The sequence below is a fragment of the Xenopus laevis genome, chromosome 7S, assembly GCF_017654675.1.
Source record: "Xenopus laevis strain J_2021 chromosome 7S, Xenopus_laevis_v10.1, whole genome shotgun sequence".
Taxonomy (NCBI): domain Eukaryota; kingdom Metazoa; phylum Chordata; class Amphibia; order Anura; family Pipidae; genus Xenopus; species Xenopus laevis.
The window spans coordinates 108647555-108671772 of record NC_054384.1 but is presented as its reverse complement, the minus strand read 5'-3'; the positions used below and the strand labels follow the sequence as shown (position 1 = coordinate 108671772).

Genomic DNA, 24218 nt, shown 5'->3' with positions numbered 1-24218 from the left:
GTGCCGGGGTAACAAGGTCTAATGATCATTTGGGGTTTTACTTTGCACCAACAGAAGGGAAAGTAGAACCGAGTCTCTGAATAGAGCCGACAGCTTGTGAAATGATCAACTTCCCCTTTTAGTAGGTTTCCCATTGCAATTGGTCCTTATGTTTTTTCACCTACATCCTAGTGGAACCTAGAGATTCACACGCTAATTCTTTCTTCAATGTTACACTGGTTTCCCCTAAAATAATTAAAACCACGGAGAACTTTGAGCCTGGGCCTTTAATAGAGATTTGGGATCTGCCCCCCCTCCCTCCGTGCTGTTCCTGCCAGTCTGCCTGGGTCTGTGCCAGGGCTTCAGTGTAAATGTGCCGGGGGTCATATAAGAGCCTGGGGAGGGAACTGAGGGCTGAAAGGTTTTTGGGGCAGGATATGGGGGTGTGAAGTTGTAGGGAAAGGGGGTGAGGGCACATACAGAGGTCAGGGGGGAGCGATGGGAAGGGGAGAAGGATAAGAGACCCCTGGCTGGGAGGGGAAACAGGACAGATGGGGAGGAGGCAGTGAGATTACGGATAAGGGGGGGTGCCAGGGTCTGTGGGTGGGAGAGAACTGAGAGAGAAAGTGTAAACAGAGTCAGTAGTTTGGTGTTTCCTAATGTGCCCAGACAGACAGACAGACGAGCCCAGAGAACTCACCCAAGCGCCCGCTCACTGCTGAGAGACACCCCTCCGACACCCTCCTCTCCCAAAGACCCTGGTGAGATCCCTAAACTCGATCTGCTGTGTCTGTAAATATTGTCTGTCTGTAATGTATATATATACTGTATACTGCCTTACCCGTTATGTGTATATACTGCCTGTCTCTTACCCATTATGTATATATATCTATATATGTTGTTTGTCTCTTACCCGTTATGTTTATATACATATATATATATATTGTTTGTCTTATACCCGTTATGTATATATATATTTATTGTTTGTCTCTTACCCGTTATGTATATATATTTTGTCTTATACCCATTACGTATATATATATATATATATATATATACACATATACAGACATGAGCCAAACAAATGAGGTTATTGCTACGTCCTGTCCCTTTCAGCCGGGCGTTTATAGAGCAAACTGTCACTTTTTAGAAACGTTTAATTGATTATGATCTTTAAAAAAGTGCCTTTAATTCTGTAAGATAAACAAAATCAGAGATGAAAACTAAGAAAAGAGAATTCACCCGAGGGTGAGAGAGGTTCCTGCATGTTGCAAAGTTGATTTGGGGATAATATTGATGAAGTAACATGTGACCGGCCATGTGACCCATCATTCCCATATGGGGGTACAGAGGAAGAGCAGTTGATAAAAGACACATCTAGTTCAATGCATATGTTCAAGTGTCTGCGTTATGGCCTCGATGTTGCTGAACTACAACTTCCACACCACCAGACAGCCCAAGTCTGATAGCAGGACCCCCAAAGCTTCAGGTCAGTTGGTGTTCAGGGTTTAGAATCCACCATGAATATTATTCTTGTCATTTGCAATTGAGCAGCAGCAGCAGGACACAATTTCACACCGGCTTTTTAAAGTGAGGAGAACTTATAGTTTGCATATAATGTAATTTAACTGTTTGTGCTTCTGGTTGTTAAAAGGAGTTTAATGTTTAGCTTTCATTTCAGGATACAGTTCAACCCCTGTTTTACGTTTTTCAAGGGACCAGAAAAAAATTGGCGTAAAATCCAGGAAAATGTAAAATCAGGGAATGTCAAAAATCGTGTAAAATCCTGGAAAATGTATTATGCATACTATATAGGTGGGACCACAAAACAACAATGTAAAATGAGGGTAAACTTAAAATCAGGAGATGTAAAATTGAGGTTTCACTGTATATCCTGGTTATGCTTTGTTGCCATACTTGCTATGGCCAGTGAGCATGGCAACCAGCCACCGCAGACTGCTGTTTCAAATCCAAACCAGAGAGCAGCAACATAGAAATAAAGTTAGAGATGGTTGCTTCCTACATCAAACTTAAATGACATGGTAAATTTCCCCTTTAAAGTGAAGAAGTACGGGTGCTGCAGGGATACTATTCCCAGTGAGAGCACATTCCCCACTGGGAGAAGCTTCAGAAGGAATTCCATGTCTTTGCTTTATCAAAGTGCATGTAAATTCCATCTCCTGCTAGGGATGCAACTGCCAGTCTCCTCTTGCTATAACTGCCATCTGACCTCACACCTACTCCAGCTAAATGCCAATATCTGACCGCAGTCACATGCCAGACCTTGGCAAGCAGCGGCATTGTAATGAGGGCACTACTGCAAGTAAATAGAGTCCTGAAGGGGTGCTACTACATACAAACATACATATTTTGGTTGCCTCTTCTAATATAAGGAGCAAACACAGTTATTGTTTCATCATAGTGTTAATTCTTTATAGCTTTTCTAAATAAAGGGTCATTTAAGCTGCATACTTTCTAAATAAACCAAAGATAAAGGAGGTGGTACCGTTGGCATTCCTGGACATAGAGGACAGTCTGTGCTTTATTCAGAGCCTTTTCCATAGTAGACACATGGCTTCCTGAAGTTAAAAGTACTATGGGTGCATGGGTGCACTGAAATCCGTTTTTCAAAAGAGCAAACTGATTTTTTTATATTTAATTTTGACATCTGACATGGGGCTAAACATATCGTTAGTTTCCCAGGTATCCCCAGTCATGTGACTTGTGCTCTGATACACTTCAGTCACTCTTTACTGCTGTACTGCAAGTTGGAGTGATATCTGCCCCTCCCTTTCCCCCCCCCCAGCAGCCAATGGGAAGGTAACCAGATAGCAGCTCCCTAACACAAGATAACAGCTGCCTGGTAGATCTAAGAACAACACTCAATAGTAAAATCCAGGTCCCACTGAGACACATTCAGTTACATTGAGTAGGAGAAACAACAGCCTGCCAGAAAGCAGTTCCATCCTAAAGTGCTGGCTCTTTCTGAAATCACATGACCAGGCAAAATGACCTGAGATGCAGCTACACACCAATATTACAACTAAATACACTTGTTGGGTAAGGAATGAAATTTTACATTGTAGAGTGAATTATTTGCAGTGTAAACAGTGTCATTTAAATCTGTCCCTGTATAGCTGCCTTCCTTCAGTTACTTGCCTCCCATCTCTCACATAACCAGGAGAGTTAAGCTGGCCATTCATAGAGCGACCTTGCCAAATGAGTGGATCTCTCCCCAATATGCCCAGCTTGAGTTGGGAGATATGGGGTTGATCCAATCATGGGCCCCAACCATTGGATCACAACAACCAGAATATGGATGGTCAGATCGATGACGGCATCAACGAACCTTGATTCGATGGGATCTTTAAACCTGCCCGATCAACATCTGGTCAACTTTTGGCCCCATCTGCTGCCTGTGTCTCAGGGTTACAGATAAGGAGCAGTTCGTTATACAGTGGGGCTTAAACTTGAGTTGGAATGTGAGAGTGACTGCCTTCTTCATGAAAAAGGAGTTTGGATCAGGTGCAGAATTAAAGTACTTTCAGTTTCACTGTTCTGCACTTTTGGTGAAACATAAACCAGTAATATTTTAATTAACATACGGTATGGCCGCAGGACTCTTCTGCACAAGAAGCTGCTTATTGTGCGTATTGACACTGGGTCAGGTACAAATGCTTTGTGTATGGGGCCCCAAGGGGTTATAATTCTGGGCCCTACACTTGCACCGAGCCCTGGATAAATGTGTGTGTTCAGAGAGACGGCACGTATTTGTCTGCTCACTCCCAGCTCAGGGTGTTGCCTTTTACACTCACTTTTTCCATTTGGAGCGAATTCACTTGGCAGCTGGATCCGGCCCATTACTTCCATGCTGGGAATGTCATTGTGCAGCATCCATTGCACTGAACAGTGGAGCAGGGAAGATTTTCTGGTTTTCATTAGAGTATTGAGTGTTCTCGTTTAGATTTCAGCAGTGCATTTTAAGGGTTAGTCTGATGAGTAAGTGAGGCTCTGATTAATTGGAGATATTCCCAGTTCTAACTAAGTAACAATTGTACAGTATTTGTGCCTAAAATTTCTCTGATGGGTATGGCCTATGATTAAGTGTCCTGTTGATACGAAACGCGTTAGGCTGTGTCCTAGTGCACTTCAATAATCACTTTTTAATTGAAAAGTCTGCCTGGAAGATTGGTTCTTGGAAGTGCCTGCTCAATTTCTCCCTAAAATTTCTCTCTTTCTCTCTCTATTTCCCCCCTGCAGCTCAATGATGGAGGTTCAGCTGCTTGTCTTCTGCTGCTCTATTGCCATCTCCGCGGCTATCGGTATGTGCTAAATATTATGGTTGGATGGAATTTTATGGGTGGAATCAAGAGAATGCTTTATGGTTTGGAAAAGGTTTGGCCTTGGTTAAAGCACAGAGTATCATACATATTTTAGAACCTTACAAAATACATATTGTACAACAACAGAAACTGGCAAAAATTGCCCATTCATTGGATGATGGGATAGAGTGCAGGTAGAAAGGGCACAGGGATCATGTAAGGATTGGGGTGGAAGGGGAAAAGGACATGGAGACGAGGGTATAAGTGGGAGGAACAGGGCACATGGATTAAAGGACAAGTAGGTAGAAATGTTGTACATTATGTTTTGTGCTTCTGTACCAGCCCAAGGCAACCACAGCCCTTTAGCAGTAAAGATCTGTGTCTCCAAAGATGCCCCAGTAGCTCCCCATCTTCTTTTCTGCTGATTCACTGCACATGCTCTGCGCTGCTGTCACTTACTGAGCTTAGGGAGCCACTCACAATATACAGTACACATAGAATAGAAATGTCACAATATAAGGCTGATTAGTAATTAATACACATAATTACTACATGGCAGCACAGAAACCAGTGCAATTAGCATCAGAATTTAATAATAAGCAAACCTGTAGCATCAGCTTATATTACAGCCAGGGAAGCTCATTTTCTGCTGGATAATTAGTGACGAGCCCTAAGCTTAGCTTCTCAACAGCTGCTAAAATCTGGGCCCCAAGTGGTGGTTTTAAAAAGCCCTGCTATACTACAAGGGGGGCAATATTTTTAATGGTGGCCCTGATTAATAATGAGATCAGCACCGCCCTGTGTAGTCAAGGGATGTTTTTTTATGAATTATTGAGCCTTTCCACATTCTTCCTGGTGCCAATGACAAGGGTCCAAGGGAATTATCTTTGCTTTGTATCTTTATTGCTGCCGGCGTCCCCATAATCACTTTTCTATGCACCCCAAACCATAAATTCCTTTGCCCTTCCACACTGACCCCAGTGATACCCCCATTACATTTCCTCTCCCAGCCTCTTTCCTAACTGTTTCATTGAGATCCCAGAACGACTGACCTCTGACTTTATACACTGTGACCTCTCTAAAACAGAGCTAATTCTATTTCCGACCCCCTCCCCACACACCCAATGGGTCATGCACCTTCCATTATCAGGAATAATGATCCCATTCATGCAATTCTTAAAATATCGCTCACCCCCCCCATTTTTCCTCGAGTTCCTTCATCTTAAATTATATCACATTTCCAAAAATAAGATATCCCCACTTTAGCCCCCGCAATTGGTTTCTTGCCTTCACTGACGCAACTGCTTTTTTTTACTGGTCTTCCAATAATTAAATGAATTTGATTTTAGACATTTTTATCTTTTGTAATTATTATCCCTGTGTTCCATCACCAACCTAGAGTCATGAATCAGGTCAGGTGCCACCGGGTCCTACAGAAAACACAGAAAATAGATTAAAAATTCTCCAATGAGTCTCCAGTTAAAGTTTAGTCCCTAACCTGAGGAATTAGTCCCATACTCAGAAGAAAGAGAGGTAACATCTGTAACATCTATAATGATCAGGATAGCCACTTATGATCAAACAGAAGAAACCTCTACTTGCATCTCTGGGTTTCCCTCAAGTCTGTTTGGAGATAACCAGAGTCAGATGCTCTGCATTTAGCCAAACAGCTCTACAAAAATGCTACCAGTGTTTCATGAGCTCGTCCTGAGCAAATCCTGATGGAGTTTTATGACTGTTTATTACTTCACTTTTCTGCCCCCCCTGAGGCCCTTGCTGCTCTGCAAAAAGAATCCCAATTTTGACACTTATTTTTTGTTACCCCTATTGGTAGGAACTGTAAGGTATGACGACCCCCTCTGAATAACAGTAGCTACCTTCAGGCACAGGTTGTTAAACTGCAATTTCTGGCTTGATAACTAATGACAGGGAATGTTGATAGATGTTCCCTTTTATGGTTAGTGACTAGGGACGAATCTGTTAAGGAATCCGGAAGATGAGCGCAGGAAATATTCAATTAAGGATACATATTTATTACCCACCTATGATATGTCTGCTGAGAAAAAGCAGCAGCTCCTTGTGCCAAACTCATTCCAACCTCTCCGATCCAACCTTTTTTACCCGTGAGCAACATAAAAAGATTTTGGGAGCAACACAAGCATGAAAAAAGTCCCTGGGTGCCAAATAAGAGCTGTGACTATTTGGTAGCCCCTATGAGGACTGATAGCTACAGGTTCTGTTTGGCAGTACATCTGGTTTTTATGCACCGGAACTTGCCTCCAAGCCTGGAATTCAAAAATAAGCTCCTGCTTTGAGGCCACTGGGAGCAACATCCAAGGGGTCGGTGAGTAACATTTTCCTCACGTGTCACTGGTTAGGGATCACTGCTGTTATTCTTGGCAGTAAAGCTGGTCCTGATTAAAGCAATTCATATCCCAATTCATTGACCTCAAATTACTTTTTGCAGCATTGGGAATACTACAACGTAGTGGGGGAAAAGTTGTAATTACCCAGCCCCTACTCTGAGCGGAGAAGGTTTTTCTAGTGCAGTGCTGTCTTTGTCTTTGATATGTCTAGGTTCCGTTTTCAACTATACCTTATGGAATCTGGGGGTCTGGATTAATGAAACTTTGATATGCCCTTTATGTTTGTAAGTTTAGGAATTATTTGCCATGGTTGGGTTTCCTGTTTCTGGCTGGTGAACTGGTGAGTTGAGTCCATCCTTCTCCAGCCTTGAGCTGCGGTGGGCCTATGTTGAGATGGAGCAGTTTAGGAGAGGGCATTTCTTGACTGCTTGTTCATCTCTCCTGGATACAATTGATACAATTCACTCCCACCTCCCTCCACAATCTCAAGACTCCCCCAGTGTCAGGCTTCATTAGATAATTTAAGGAATCTTCAAGGCTTCAGGCTCACCAAGTTTATTGCAGTAACCGTGGGTTCCTCATTGATTGTGCTTCCATACATCTACTTCTAGAAAGAACTTATTTTCCAAAAAAAAACCCAAGCTGCAGGCGAGAACATTTTCTGAAGGAAAGTTACACTAATGTCAGTTTTTTGTGGGAACTGGGTAGCAAACTTCAACTCCATGCAATTTGTTTGGTCCAAAGAAATGATGTGAGTAATGGGAGTGATGAACTCTACACAAGACCAATGGCTCCTGTACTATACTTCCATACCACTAAGATATCATATAGAACCCCTGTATTGATGTGAGACTTAGAATGCTGAGTTGGGTGTCCATCTGATAGCAGGCAGGGGCTATTGGGAAAAGCCGTATCAGTGCAATGGGGGTTGGTAGTCCCAGTAGGGATGCACAGGTCCACACTCAGCAATTCTGGATCCTCCTGTTGACCTCTAGGTATTGATTCCACTCATGTGTCATTAACCCTGTGATACCAAGGAGAGAACTGCAGCTTTCACAGAAAGAGAAGACCAAAAGAATAGATAATGACCTGTCTGTAAGACTTGTTTGCTAAAGGGGAAGCAACAGAAGGAATGGTCTACTAGTGAACCCAAGGCAACATGTCACGTGTCGATGATTTCCACTAAATGCTCTAGGTTCATGGATCAATTCTGTCTTCAGGGCTCAGATAACCATTGCTTGTTCGAGGATAGAGAACCGAAGACAACATTTCTCCACAAACCCTAGTGGGCCAAAAGTTAAATACCTCCATCTTTCAGCTCTTTTGCAATGCACAGCCCCCCCCTGCTCTTCTCTAAAGGATAGACATCTTACCTTCTTGCTTAATCCAGCAGACACCCCACCACCACCACCATGTCATCATGTAGTCATTGGTGATGATCTTATAATGCTTATCTTCTGGGTCTGAACAAGAAATCACGAGGAGGGCAGATGTTTGTTGTGGTGGGTTAAGTTTTAAGTGCTCACCACCATGTTTCTTTTAAAGGGGAACTATCGCGAAAATTAAAATGTAATATAAGCTTTGTCTTACTGAAATAAGAAACTTTGTAAATACAATCGATTATATATTCTGCATTGTTTCTGAAATAATCACATTTCTCACTCTCTCAGCATCTGTTTCTCTTCATTCTGTCTTCATGCAGCAGTTGGGTGTCAGATATTCATTGATAGTTAGATCCAATATATAAGGGGGCTCCCTTTCCTAGCAGATGAATTAGAGCTCACTCAAATAACTGATTCCAGTCAGGGTCGGACTGGGGGGACCGGGGCCCACCGGGACTGCTGGTCCAGGGCCCCCGCCCCCCTACTGCGCGCATGCGCGAGCGCACTTCTCGGCGCGCAAGCGCCGATACGCATGCGCAAGCGCCGATGCGCATGCGCAAGCGGTGATGCGATGCGCATCGCCGAAAACTTTTTAAAATTTTTTTATACTGTTAGAGGGGGTCTGGCCCGGCGGGGGCCCACGAGGGTCGGGGCCCACCGGGTTTTTTCCCGGTGTCCCGCCGGGCCAGTCCGACACTGATTCCAGTACAAACAAAATCTAACAAAATAACTGCCTTTTGCACAAATCCTGCATGTAGAGAGACAGGATTTCTGGTGATTTTAATAGTGAGCTCTAATACATCTTCTAGGCAATATAAGATATATTGGATCTAATTGTCAATGATTATCTAACACCCAAAGAGAAACAGATGCTGAAAGAGGAATAGTGAAGACAAACATGATTATTTCAGAAACTGTACAGAATTTTTAATTGATTGTATTTAGAAAGTTTCTTATGTCAGTATGATGAAGCTTATATTGCATTTTATTTTTCACGATAGTTCCTTTTAATCTTCTCCAAAGTTTGCTGTGTCCATGCAATGTAGCTATGTCTGCAGAATGGATCAGACCTTGCAGGGGGAAATACAAGTGGCAGTGAAATCAGAACTTATAAAGCTGAGAAGAAATAGTGGCTATAGATGCGTCTGTCAGACACTCAGAAGAGACTGCCATGTTGCTTTTCTTGCACCTCCAATATGGAAGGTGCAAGAGAAATTATGGTCTACCAGCTGCCCACACTACCAGACATCCAGGTTTATGTCCACTCATCATTACAACTGTCCACTGCTGGAGATTGAAGTGAATGGTCCTATATATATATATATATATATATATATATATATATATATATATATATATATATATATATAAAAGAGGGGCCTCACACAAAGCACCGTCCCAACACCATGAAACACAGCTTTGTGCCTCTCCAGCTGTCACTGAACTAAAGTGCCGGCATCACCCAGCATCTCCCGTCTTCTGCAGATCACAGGGGCTTTGCTGTATGAGAAGAGATCTTCCCAAATAAGGTGATGTTCCCTGCCAGAGAGATTAGTGCCTGGGGGCTGCCAACAGCTCGGAAACAAAAGTCTGGCACCCAGACCAGGCCCCTCTGCTCAGCCAGCTTCCCCTGCCATTAATGTGGCTTTATTCAATATTCCCACTGCCGGAAGGTGCCACTGAGATCTTCATCAAAACAAGCGTCAGAGAACAGAGATAACGGCAAGGCCTCTTGTCTGTGTTTATTGTATGAAGTCTTTTAACCTAGATTTTAGAAAACGTCCATCCAGGATTCATGTAGCTGTAATTTTGCTAAATGCCCCAAATATCTGAACAAAAATAGTTTTTTGTTTATTGTACTGTTCCAATTATATCCGGGTGTCATATACAAGCTCTATCAGTACCATTGTGACCCCTCTCTCCCCATATACTGAGCCTTCTTTTGCCACTAGCAAGATCCAGAGGTTAAAGGGGTGACGCCATTAATTGTAACGCAAAGGAGTTTTGCTTTTGGGACGGTGTCAGTCCCTAACATTGTTGCATAGGACATTGTGGTACGGGGCTTCTGTACCAAACAGTACAAACTTTTTCTCAGCTTTTAATTGTATCAAACAGTACAAACCTTTCCTCTGCATTAAGCAGTACAGTTGAGTCTTGTGTATGAAATAGTACAAACTAGTAATGTGTGGGTCAAGAAAAACTTGACAAGCACCTGAATCTGCCCGCACCTGGCTTCCTGCCTCCATTTATAGACCTGCACCGCTAATGACATAACAAAAGAGGCGGGGTGGGGCAGGCATGCCTATAGAGCAGTGATCCCCAACCAGTAGCTCATGAGTAACATGTTGCTCTCCAACCTCTTGGATGTTACTCCCAGTGGCCTCAAAGCAGGTGATTATTTTTGAATTCCAGGCTTGGGGCCAAGTTTTGGTTGTATAAAAACCAGATGTACTGCCAAACAGAGCCTCAATGTAGGTTTACAATTCACATATAGGCTAAAAATGGCCAATCACAGCACTTATTTGGCACCCCAAGAACATTTTTCATGCTAGTGTTGCTCCCCAACTCCTTTTACTTCTTTATGTTGTTTACAGGTTCAAAAGGTTGGGGATACCTGCTATAGTGTAAAACTGGAATTTAGAAGCCGGCAATGTAAAGTCATGGGCGGGGAGAGTAGATGGGGCCATGACCCCCAAATGGAGCAGTGAGGTCGTCTGAAGCCAATAAACCTTACTTCAAATTTTCTTCTCTTTTTGTTAGACTCTGAAACTGAGAATAAACAAGCGGAGAAGGATCCTTTTCATTATGGTAAGACTCAATATAGTAAATTACAAATATCTGTTTTATAGAAAGTATTGGAAATAACTGACTTAAGTATTCCAGGCAACATATTATTTGTGCTTAGCTGGGCATTCTGAGAGTTCTGATCATAGGGCTTCAGGTTGATCTTTAAAGGGGTTGTTCATGACGTAGAGAGTGATATTCTGAGACAATTTGTAATTGTTTTTTATTATTTGTGATTTATGAATTATTTAGCTTTTTATTCAGCAGCTCTCCAGTTTGCTATCCAGGTCCCTAGCAACCATGCATTGATTTCAATAAGAGACTGAAATATGAATAGGAGAGGCCTGAATAAAAAGATGAGGAATAAAAAGTAACAATAACTATAAATGTGTGGCCTTACAGAGTATCTGGTTTTTAGATGGGGTCAGTGACCCTCATTTGAAAGCTGGAAAGAGTCAGAAGAAGAAGAAGGCAAATAATTCAAAAACTCTAAAAATAGAAAAAATGAAGGTCAATTGAAAAGTTGTTTAGAACTGGCCCCTTAGAGGAGAATTCAATTGTAAAGAAAAAAAAAACCCTACCCCCTCTACCCTACATAGACCCCCCTCATCCCCCCCATTGCCAGGCAATTGCCCCTAACTCTTCACTTACCCCTCAGTGCAGATTCTGTCCAGTGGAGTTCAAGGCAGCCATCTTCTTCTCTTTGGTAATGTTCGGGAAGTAAGTGCCGTTGGCGCATGCGCAGATGGAGCAATTATCTGTTTTGCAACAACTGCACAAGAGCTGAAAATCACAGATTCCGAAGATTACTGAAGAGCTGGAAGATGGCTGCCGTGAACTCCGCTAGACAGAATCTGCACCGAGTCGAGATTTGCACTCTGAGTAAAGAAGTTGGTGTCTCTACACCAGGAAGACAGAGTGTAATTTAATCCAGTAGGTCTTTCCAGCTGAACTGAAGTCACCCATTCCGATTAGAAGAAAAGAGGTTCCAGCTAAATATTGGGAAGGGGTTTGTTACAGTGAGAGCTGTGAAGATGTGGAATTGTCTCCCTGAATCAGGGGTACAGGCTGATACATTAGATAGGTACAAGGAAGGGTCGGATGCTTTATTCACCAGTAGCTCCTCCCAGCAGACAGGAGGGAGCCAATGAGATTAGAGGAGGGAAAGGGGTGTTACAGGGAGAGCTGGGAAGTGAATCAGTGGTACAGGCTGATACATTAGATAGGTACAAGGAAGGGTCGGATGCTTTATTCACCAGTAGCTCCTCCCAGCAGACAGGAGGGAGCCAATGAGATTAGAGGAGGGAAAGGGGTGTTACAGGGAGAGCTGGGAAGTGAATCAGGGGTACAGGCTGATACATTAGATAGGTATAAGAAGGGGTTGGATGGTGTTTAGCAAGTGAGGGAATACAGGGATATGAAATTGGAGAGGCTTCAGTTTTTTGCCTTTTTCTGGATCAACTAACAGTTAGGCAGGTTAAAATAGAGTTTAAAGGCTGAACTTGATGATCGCGTGTCTTTTTCCAACCTAACTTACTATGTTACTCTGTTACTACGTTACTACGTAATTTTGGCAATGTCTCTCTACTCTAATACTAATAAAACCTCTCTTCTCAATGCCAGATTACCACACTCTCCGGCTTGGCGGCCTTGCATTTGCTGGCATTCTCTTTATCCTGGGGATCCTTATCATTCTAAGTAAGTGCCTTATTGATATAGTACCCTGGAGTAAAACAATGCTGGGTTCCATGTGGCAGAGAACCATTTAAATATTAGCAGGGCAGAGACTCATACCATCTGTCCCTCTCTATGTTCCTCTCCTGCTCCTCAAGCTCAGACCTGTCCAACAAGTCCAGTTATCCCTTAGTTGACATGTTCAATGATTTATTGAGCCAGGAGCAGGCAATGCACCATGGGATTTCTGATGCATCTGGACTTCATTTGGACTCTGCCCTGCTCTCCACATTCTCATTAATTAAAATCCAAAGCAGGGCTGTATTTGGGTCCAATGCCACCCTAGGCACCGCACCTCAACACACCCCTATGCCGTGCGTGTGATGCCAGCAAATTGTGTGTGTGATGTCACAAGTGCTCATGCTGCAGAAGTGACGTCACAAACTGTGCACATGAAGTCACTTTCGCCAAACAACCCGACCCCCTACCCCTCACCCCCCCCCAAGCTCTGTCACCAGATTAAAAATACATTTATAGGCACCCCAAGAGCCGCCCCCAAAACCTGCTGCCTAGATACAGGCCCTGGGTGCCTTAATATAAATATGCCCCTGATCCAAAGTGTTTGTTGAGGAGGGGTAGTCTCTACAATAGAAGCGTTAGCATTTCTATTTCCTTATAATAACTACACCCCAGTGTACCCTAACTTCACTTCAATGTACAGTAATCACATTTCAATGTAAGTACATTAACATTTTTTTTTTTTGCATCTACAGGCAGAAAATGTCGCTGTAAATTCAACCAGCATCAAAGGTAATGCATAAACTCAATTACAAAAATTAATTGTCCCTGTATTTTTAAAGGAGAAGGAAAGGCTAAAGTGAAGTAAGCTTTATCAGAAAGGTCTATATAAATACACCAGTAAAGCCTCAAAGTAATGCTGCTCTGAGTCAAGGGTCAAAAGAAACACCACTTTTCTTTCCTTCTATTGTGTACTCATGGGCTTCTGTATCAGACTAACTGTTTTCAGCTTAAACCTCCAGGGCTAGGGCTTGAGCATGCTCAGTTTGCTCCTCTCTCCCTCCTCCCTCTCTGCTGTAATCTGAGCTCAGAGCTGTAAGTGAGGGAGAGACTCAAGCAGGAAGTGATGTCACACCAAGCTTATATGGCAGCTTCTATCCTAAACAAACAGAGACAGTGTCTAGAGCTGTTTAGTCAGGTATTGTAAAGCATTCTGCAGAATAAATAGCATTCTAGCTTGCACTTTTGTGGCTAATCTATAGGAAATAAACTGCCATGGTAGCTTTCCTTCTCCTTTAAAGCATGATAAAGCCCCTATGCCAATGCCAGGGGTCTCCATGAGGTCTTATGCAGGAGTCCCAAATCTTTTTACTTGTGAGCCACATTCAAATGTAAAAAGAGTAGGAGAACAACACAAGCATGAACAAAGTTCCTGGAAGTGCCGAATAAGGGCTGTGATTGGCTATTGGCAGTTCCTATGTGGACTGGCAGCTACAGGAGGTTGTGTTTGGCAATACACATGGTTATGAAACCAAAACTTGCCTCCAAGCCTGGAATTCAAAAATAAGCCCCTGCTTTGGGGTCACTGGGAGCAACATCCAAGGGGTTGGAGAGTAATATGTAGCTCACAAGCCACTGGTTGGGGACTCCAAAGACAGATAAAGTCAGTTGAAAAAAAAAAAACCCTGAATAGTGATGGGCGAACTTGCGCTGGCTTCTCGTTTTTGACAGGCGAATTTTCGTGGGTGTTTCACAAATTTTCGCAGGCGTTTTGCGCATTTATTCGCTGGTGGCAAATCGCGCAAATTCGCCCATCATTACCACTGAATAACCTGGTTGCTTTTAACATAGTCATCATAACACAATAGCTGTGTAAATGTTCCTTATAGCTCAAGCTGCGTGAGGGAACTCTTGGATGAGATCTTTTCCTGTACATCTAGGAGCTGGGCCTTGTAAAGTAGCAGCTAAGCATAGGAAGAGTAATGGCATAGAAAGTATGGCAGGGCGAGATGGTGAGAGTAGGGAAATATGGCAGCAGTTGCACAAGAAGGTGGCAGTATGACTAAATATTAGGGTTTCCCACCATGCAGCCCTTTGGGTGATTTTGAAGTGCAACTCCAGAATCCATGATAGTTTGATGTTGTAGCTCAACAAAGGGTTTTATATCATGGGGCCAGTGTCGGACTGGCTCTCCTTCCCAGCCACAAAGGCCTCACCAACCCCTCATCCCGAGTGGCAAACCTCTTTGGCACCCCCACACCTACCTTCTCCTTCTTTTGGCACGCGGAAGGCCAGAGAGAGAGGTCAGAAGCTTCACTAGCGGCTTTGCGCAGGGAACAGCTCTGGGCCCACCAGGTTTCTTCCCGGTGTCCTGCCGGCCCAGTCCGACCATGAATGGGGCACCACATAGTCTGTTTTGTCCACCACTGAACACAGTCCCAATAATACATTCAGGTCAATGGAAGGATCTTAATATTATTGATTGGAAGAGTTGCTATGGAGTAATGAAAGGTAAAACAAGGTCTATGATTTTGGTGGATTTCTGCTTTGTGTGTCAGTTACTGAAAGGGTAAAGGATTATATTTGTTTTTGTGTTGTTCCCTAGGACAGGGGAGCCACTTGAAGAAGAGGGAACTCTCCGGGCATCAATAAGACGTAAGTACTGTTCAGTGATAGGACTTATATTACGTGAAAACCATCAAGAGTTAACCAACTCTATTCAGCCCTTAGCTACAAGGCAGTTTATTGGGATTAACCATTTGGAAAAACACAGACCAAATATTCTGGATTCCTGGCCAGTTCCAAACTCCTGGCCTGTTCGCTGACAATCAGTCCATTGATGAGATTTAAATCAATTGCTTTGAAGGTATAAAGGGACACTATCCCTTTAATGAATATCCTTTATACAATTTGGAGTTATTTTTGAATGTCCATATTCCAGTGGCCAATATGGTTGTAAGGGCACAATTAACTTTCATCATGGAGTCTAGTATCTGCCAATGGACCATTCCAGGGCCCTCTGGGTAGTGAAGGTGAAGGAGAAGGGAAACATTGTAGAGAACATCAGGGGTTCCTTATGCTGCCCCAATTTTCTCTTTCAGGAATGTCTAGTAGAAGACTATAGGCTGGTCTCTGTGAGAACATGGTAAGTAACTGATAGGATCTTCTATACAGACTAACCAGTCATTAGCTGCCTGAATATTAGGAATTGTGTGTCTTTCACCAGAGCGGAACTGGGACCACCTAGAACTGTAACAGGAGGACTGTTAAAGGGGATTTAGCTGCTTGTTTTTCTTTTTAATCTGGCCACCCTTTTCCCCATCTCATTCCCAAACTCATGATCCCCACTGCCAGAAACTCAATGGTTGCACAATGGAGCAGAAACAATGGGTATGATCCTGAACCTCCATGGAGCCTGGAACAAAATTTAAAGGGATGGTTTACCTTTAAGTTAATGTTTAGCACATACCTCCCAACTGTCCAGTTATTCGCCGGACAGTCCCGATTTTGGCAGCTCAGCCCACAGATTGTTACTGAAATGTCCCGACTTTCTCTTTGATATCCTGCACTGAACAGCAAGAGATACAATGTTTCTAAAACGTAATTGGCTTTTGGCAGAGAGCACAGAATAGTGGCAGGTGCACTTAGATACATTTGTAACAATTTAAGATAAGCAAAGGAACAATTGTAAAAATGTAAGATAAGCAGGTCTCTTGGGGAAACTGTGACTTGCAGCTTAAAGGGCAATTCACCTTCATTAGCAAAACTGTTATAACACATAAAAACCACAGAAATGTGTTCAAAATTTCATAAACTGCCAAATTTTGTAAAATGAAAATGGTAATCAGGGGTCATAAAAATGGAAGTGCTCAAAAAATGTACACCTCGCTACGAGCGACAACTCTTTTTGGCTCTCTTTCTATTTCCAAAATGTTGGGAGGTATGGTTTGGTATGTTATAGAAAGGCTAATTCTAAGCAGCTTTTCGTTTACCTTTTTTATATTGTTTTTAATTATTTGCCTTCTTCTTCTGACTCTTTTCAGCTTTCAAATGGGGGGGGGTCACTGACCCCATCTAAATACAAATGCTCTGTAAGGCTACACATTTATTGTATATTACTTTTTATTACTTATCTTTCTTTTCAGGCCTTTCATATTCCAGTCTCTTATTCAAATTAATGCCTGGTTGCTAGGGTGATTTGGACCCTAGCAACCAGACGGCTGAAACTGCAAACTGGAGAGCTGCTGAATAAAAGCTAAATAACTCAAAAACCACAAATAATAAAAAATTAAATGAGCCCAATTTGAAAGTTGGGAAGAGTTAGAAGAAAAATATATTATCTAACTGCCTTTGCTTTGATTTTTAACAGTTCTGCGGTGAGGCCTCTGCCTGGAACATCACATTGACTCCCCTATGCAACTCTCTCACCTGCAGAGGAACAAGAAGAAAATTACACCAAAGTATTCAGTCTAAAGACAGCCAAAGTCATAAAGCCACTTTATATGTGTATATATATATTGTATTTTATTCAAATACCATATGCTGGTGTTAAATGAGCATTTGCACGCCTGATCTTACACACCGAATTCTATTGCAGTCTCCCTTAGAAGGGATTTTATTATAAGTTTACTAAAATGGGGGATTTTGCTGCACCTTTCAACTCAGTTCTTGACTTGGGGAGCCTGAAAGAATTTACTGTGTGCCACCATTTTGCACATGTGCATTTCCCTACCTTAAAGGGATTCTGTCATGATGTTTATGGTGTAGTTTTTATTTCTAAATGACACTGTTTACACTGCAAATAATTCACTGTTCAATATAAAATGTCATTCCCGAACCAGCAAGTGTATTTAGTTGTAATATTGGTGTGTAGGTGCATCTCAGGTCATTTTGCCTGGTCATGTGCTTTCAGAAAGAGCCAGCACTTTAGGATGGAACTGCTTTCTGGCAGGCTGTTGTTTCTCCTACTCAATGTAACTGAATGTGTCTCAGTGGGACCTGGATTTTACTATTAAGTGCTGTTCTTAGATCAGGGAACCCCAACCTTTTGAACCCGTGAGCAACATTCAGAAGTAAAAGGAGATGGGGAGCAACACATGCATGAAAAATGTTCTTGGGGTGCCAAATAAGGGCTGTGATTGGCCATTTGGTAGCCCCTATGTGGATTGTCAACCTACATTGAGGCTCTGTTTGGCAGTGCACCTGGTTTTTATACAACCAACACTTTACTCCAAGCCTGAAATTAAAAAATAAGCTCCTGCTTTGAGGCAACTGGGAGCAACATCCAAGGGGTTGGAGAGCAACATGTTACTCACGAGCTACTGGTTGGGGATCACTGTCTTAGGTCTACCAGGCAGCTGTTATCTTGTGTTAAGGTCACCAACGAACGACCGATTTTAGCGAAGTCCGACCAATCCTTCGAAATTATCGTGTGTTTAGTGGGATTTGAGCGATCATACATCTTACGATTTTTTGGCCGACATCTGTCAGAAAATTGATCAGCCAGGTTATAAATTCTCTATCAGTCCCAGTGCAATGTATCTATGTTTGCAGGGACAAGCAGGCAGCTCCTCTTTGTTTTCCTGGGCAAATGGTCTTTTTAGTTGATGGACAATTCGTACGATCGTCTTGAGATAATCGTGGTCTCACGATGACGATCGGATCTTTTAAAAATCTTTACATCTATGGCCAGCTTTAGGGAGCTGCTATGGTGGTTACCTTCCTATTGTTCTGTTGTTACGCTGCTGGGGGGAAGGGAGGGGGGTGATATCACTCCAACTTGCAGTACAGCAGTAAAGAGTGACTGAAGTTTATCAGAGCACAAGTCACATGACTGGGGGCATCCGGGAAACTGACAATATGTCTAGCCCCATGTCAGATTTCAATATTAAATATAAAAAAATGTTTTTCCCATGACAGTATCCCTTTAACTGACCTGCGATGGTGCCTACACACCAATATTACAACTAAAAAATATATACTTGTTGGGTTAGGACTGACATTGTAGAGTGAATTATTTGCAGTGTAAATAGTGTCATAAACTATAAAAATCATGACAGAATCCCTTTAACCTTTGTGCAAGTGAGTTAATTGTGGGAGGTGAGGAAGGGCAACAGCAGACAAAATCCACAATTGCCCAATGGGCGCTACGTTTGCTTGTCACTACTAGAATACCCTTCAAAAATATATTATTTTTACCATGGTCATTTTCTAACCAAGACTCTGAAGCAGGGAGTCATTGGCCAATGTCCCGTTGTGTAAAACATCACAACCATTTATGTGCGTGCGTTGGTCACGCATCACATTGTCGCAAGATCACACCTCCCGCCAGGCCACAAAAGGGTGGGGATTACTACATTTAACTGGGTGTAAATGGTTTGGGTAACCTGGGAGTAAACTGGCCATTCTGTATTCCCAAAGTCATGCTTTTTGGATCACATCAGTGCACTTTTGATACACTATTTCCTTTTTTTTATGTTTAAAAATACTATAAATATCAATTTGAGATAATATATAAATGTGATAAAAGTTATAAGACTTATATGTCAGTCCTGTGGCACTGCCGGGGGGATTTTCCCTGCAGAGATGCAATTGCACAGAACCCCTAATCACTTGGGAAAGGCTCTGCCTATGACACTGCTCAGAACCCTTTGCTGTGAGGCCTTCCCCACACTTTCCTAAAAGGGTTAGGGGCCCTAATGTTGCGATTTATTTTACGTTAGTGCCAAAGAAAAATACATTTTACCAATTAAACACGGTTTCTTTAAATTAGGGATGCATCAAACCTAGGATTCGGTTTGGGATTCGACCAGGATTTTGCCTTTTTCAGCAGGATTCGTATTCGGCTGAATCCTTGTGCCTGGCCGAACCGAATATGGATCCTAATTTGCATATGTAAATTAGGGGCAGGTAGGGAAATCACGTGACTTTTTGCCACGAAAGAAGAATTGTTTCCACTTTTTCCTTTCCTGGCCCTAATTTGCATATGCAAATTAGCATTCGGATTCAGCTCAGTATTCGGCCGAATTCCAAATAGTGTATTCGGTGCATCCCTACTTTGAATACTGGTATACGTTTGACGGCTGCCTTACTGACTCACATTCTCAATACTTGTAGTGCCTTATATTAAACATTTGTAATAACTTTTGACTTTGTGAGTGAGTATTATTTCTTTTTATTTCACTGGAAAAACTGAAGGAGAACTGTTGACACATACAATTAATATCCTAATAAATGACCAGAGAATCTTATCAAATATTAATACATTGACTACTCCCCCTTCACATCTTTTTCCTTGAGTCTCCATTTTGTGCTGTTCAGCTGTTCCCTCACTGACACCTGACAGGACAAAATGGAGCTTCTAACTGTAACAGGAAGTGTGGGAGGAAAAGACACAGCTCTGCCCACTCATTGGCTAACGGGAGCTAGCAAGTATGTGCGCCGTTGGTTTGTGTGAGAGCACAGTGCCTCATAACAACAATAGGAACTGACTTGACTGTAGTTTTTATAGTGACATTATGGCAGTTGCCCCCCACCTCTACTTTATTCCCAATTAACTATGAGCCAATCGATTCATTAAGGTTTAGATTTAGATAAATGATGGGGGTTTGTCACAAGTAATTTATTTAGCAATACACTCTTCCCCCAGTTGTTAATTTGGATTCATTTGCACCATAATTAACATAGATTTCTTTGTAATGATTCTCAAAATATGTTTCATGCTGAAGTGTAATTGTCTCATCAGTACCAATAGCTGACAATTATCCCACTGATTAAAGGGACACTGGCACCAAATAATTACCCACATTACCCATAATCCTATTTCTTATTTACACAAGATTTTCTTGCAATTTTATTTCTGTCCAGTAAAGGAAGATGTTGGGATCAGTTCAGCCTTAGATATTATCCTTGTGCCGTTATATGGTCACAGAACAACCCCTCGGTGACTTCTAATATCCTTATCATTTACAGTAGGGGGTACATTATCCCTTATAATACATGAGTGATACTCAGAGTTCCCTGTATAACTCAGCCTGCAGCCTTGTGCCTTTATATGGTCACAGAACAACCCCTCAGTGACTTCTAATATCCTTATCATTTACATTAGGGGGTACATTATCCCTTATAATACATGAGTGATACTCAGAGTTCCCTGTATAACTCAGCCTGCAGCCTTGTGCCTTTATATGGTCACAGAACAACCCCTCAGTGACTTCTAATATCCTTATCATTTACAGTAGGGGGTACATTATCCCTTATAATACATGAGTGATACTCAGAGTTCCCTGTATAACTCAGCCTGCAGCCTTGTGCCTTTATATGGTCACAGAACAACCCCTCAGTGACTTCTAATATCCTTATCATTTACAGTAGGGGGTACATTATCCCTTATAATACATGAGTGATACTCAGAGTTCCCTGTATAACTCAGCCTGCAGCCTTGTGCCTTTATATGGTCACAGAACAACCCCTCAGTGACTTCTAATATCCTTATCATTTACAGTAGGGGGTACATTATCCCTTATAATACATGAGTGATACTCAGAGTTCCCTGTATAACTCAGGCTGCAGCCTTGTGTCTTTATATGGTCACAGAACAACCCCTCAGTGACTTCTAATATCCTTATCATTTACAGTAGGGGGTACATTATCCCTTATAATACATGAGTGATACTCAGAGTTCCCTGTATAACTCAGCCTGCAGCCTTGTGCCTTTATATGGTCACAGAACAACTCCTCAGTGACTTCTAATATCCTTATCATTTACAGTAGGGGGTACATTATCCCTTACAATACATGAGTGATACTCAGAGTTCTGGGAACACAACAGGAAGAAAGAGCATGTTATTTGCTGCACAGTAAGTCTGACCCCGGTTCCCACTGATAATGAATAATCCCTTCCCTGCTGGTTCATACGTTCAGCGTCTTCCCCAAAACCAGATTCTGCAGGATGTGCAGCTGCCGCAGGGATTCCTTCTGCTGGGATTCCCCAATAAACTATTAGAGAAACTCCCTGCTAGTAAGTTGCCATCCTTGGATGAACTGATTTTCTTTTCTGTTTCATTATCTCCAGAAATAGTGAATGTGCTTATCTGCTTGGGAGTCACAGGGGAGACAGTAGGACTGAATATGGTATAACATATGATTTCTTTGCTGGCTAATACACTTTGCCCTTTCATTTAAACGGTAGATTCTCCATCTCTATGTTGTTGGCAAGGATATAATTGTTATATATATACATGCTGCAGACTGCTTTTCCTTCTGTGTAGCCATGCAGTTTGCACCTATACAACCTGGCACTGCCAACATATGACTCTGTAATGAGTGCTGCAAGATTGGTGGGCTGGGGTGCCTTGTTATGCCAAAAAAATCCCAGATATGTTGGTAGAAAAATTCTATCCCATGCAAACAAATGGCAGAGGGTTTTTTTTAATCTTGCAGCCTAGGGTCACCGGGCCCCACCCCACAACCAGCAGCCCTGCTCTATAGGGAACATTGCACATGACACATTCCCGTACAACATACAGCCGTCACCCACTGCTTACAGTTATACTGCAAGAGAGCAATCAGGGGATTCTGGGAGTTGCAGTTTAACAGCAGGAGAAGTGCAGGTTGGAGACCCAGACACAGACAGCGTATTTGCTTGCGTTCTGCCAACACTAAGGAAAGCCAGTGTGATTGCAAGATCTGCAGCCCCAGATCTGATGATTCAGCACAGAGCTTAGTCTCATTTTACACTGAGCCTGGGATCATCAAATAATCCATTTACTACTCCTACCCCAGGGAGCTGCACAAGGAATTTATTTGTCGTGAATAAAAGGGGGAAATGACCAACGTGGATAGAGAGGGGTATTGATTTTTTTTTTAATGTGATTTTTATAGCCCACGCTGCACAGCTGTACCTATCGACTGAATAATGGACAGAAAAATGAGGGATAACAGGTATAGTAGGGAGAGATGGTGCCTTTAGTAACAGTGGATAATAGTCTCTGGGAAGGGAGTGTGACTGTGGGATAGCAGGTATAGTAGGGAGAGATGGTGTCTATAGTAACAGTGGATAATAGTCTCTGGGAAGGGAGTGTGACTGTGGGATAGCAGGTATAGTAGGGAGAGATGGTGCCTATAGTAACAGTGGATAATAGTCTCTGGGAAGGGAGTGTGACTGTGGGATAGCAGGTATAGTAGGGAGAGATGGTGCCTATAGTAACAGTGGATAATAGTCTCTGGGAAGGGAGTGTGACTGTGGGATAGCAGGTATAGTAGGGAGAGATGGTGCCTATAGTAACAGTGGGATAATAGTCTCTGGGAAGGGAGTGTGACTGTGGGATAGCAGGTATAGTAGGGAGAGATGGTGTCTATAGTAACAGTGGATAATAGTCTCTGGGAAGGGAGTGTGGCTGTGGGATAGCAGGTATAGTAGGGAGAGATGGTGTCTATAGTAACAGTGGATAATAGTCTCTGGGAAGGGAGTGTGACTGTAGGATAGCAGGTATAGTAGGGAGAGATGGTGCTATAGCAACCAATCAGTGATTAGCTTTTTGAAGCCAGATGCAAGTAGAACAATGAATGCAGCAATTTGATTGGTTGCCATGGGTTACTGCCCATGGGCATTTTGCCCAGTGTTGATAAATGACCCTGAGTAAATCATATATATTTTCTTTTTCTCTATTTGGTTCTGGTTGGGAGCACATCCATGAATTAGTTCTGCAGAATTCCTACCACAGGAATTAGAAGTGTAAATGCAGTTGGCTGCCCCAGTGGTCTATACCATGCATGTAACCTATATATAATGTATCACAGGAATAAAGATACAGAGTTCTGAATATTTCAGCACCATTTATCAGCTGCACATTACCCAGTCATCTCTTTGATGTTCGAGTCCTACTATGTACGTAACTATGTCACTCCAAAATTTTTTTACATTCAGCTCATGTACCCTGGTTCTTTCCAAATTCCCTACTCATGATTTCCCACAGTTCTCTCCAGTGTTGGACTGGGTCTCTTAGAACCCAACAGAGAATATGATAAGACTGATAGGAATTCTCCCAGGCCTGGTCATACTATGACCTGGGCCCACTGAAAGATCCTCTGCTACTCTGTTAGGACAGTCTGACCCTTTCTCCACATTACTTACTCTCTCATTCTGCTCTCCATCTGTTTCACTATAGGGGATGTATCTTACACTTTGCGGCCCTTCTGGAAAATGAGCTAGCACTCAGGTTCGGGTGAGATTCATTCAGGAGTTGGGAGTATTTTCTAAGGAGGCCAATCCCATTGACCTGCTTACAAAAAAAGCAACTAATCATTGGAAATATTTGCACAAATTAATGTTGGTCAGGTATCAGTACAGATATATGACAGTTTCTCTATACTCTTCAGTGGCCTCCAGGCTTGGTACCTTCATAAGCAACATCCAGGTCTGCTGTGCCTTTGTTACTCCCTGACTAAACCAAATGTATCTGAGAAGATGTAGTCAACCAGAGTGATGTTCATCCTATTGTGCTGTATATCATTATCATCCAAAGAAAATCCATCTATTATATGTTCTTCCCTACCCATTGCACCATTGAGTACCCGTGTTGGTGGAAAGACTTTCTCCAGGCATTTACACAGACTGTAATGAGATGCTTTTAAAGAAATTGAGTGGGACACTAATGGAGATAGCATAAACAGATGCTTGTATTCACACTTCT

The 24218-nt window shown here is 42.4% G+C and overlaps 1 protein-coding gene across 1 annotated transcript; it reads left to right on the top strand.

Moving 5' to 3' along the window:
• Positions 1-712: 712 nt before the first annotated feature.
• fxyd1.S (FXYD domain containing ion transport regulator 1 S homeolog) lies at positions 713-19672 on the top strand. The gene is given in 8 exon segments (NM_001097896.1): positions 713-740; positions 4240-4301; positions 10810-10857; positions 12457-12531; positions 13281-13317; positions 15131-15180; positions 15627-15670; positions 16895-19672. Coding segments are annotated over 6 exon segments (288 nt in total). The 5' UTR covers positions 713-740; positions 4240-4246; the 3' UTR covers positions 15650-15670; positions 16895-19672.
• The last annotated feature ends 4546 nt before the right edge of the window (positions 19673-24218 follow it).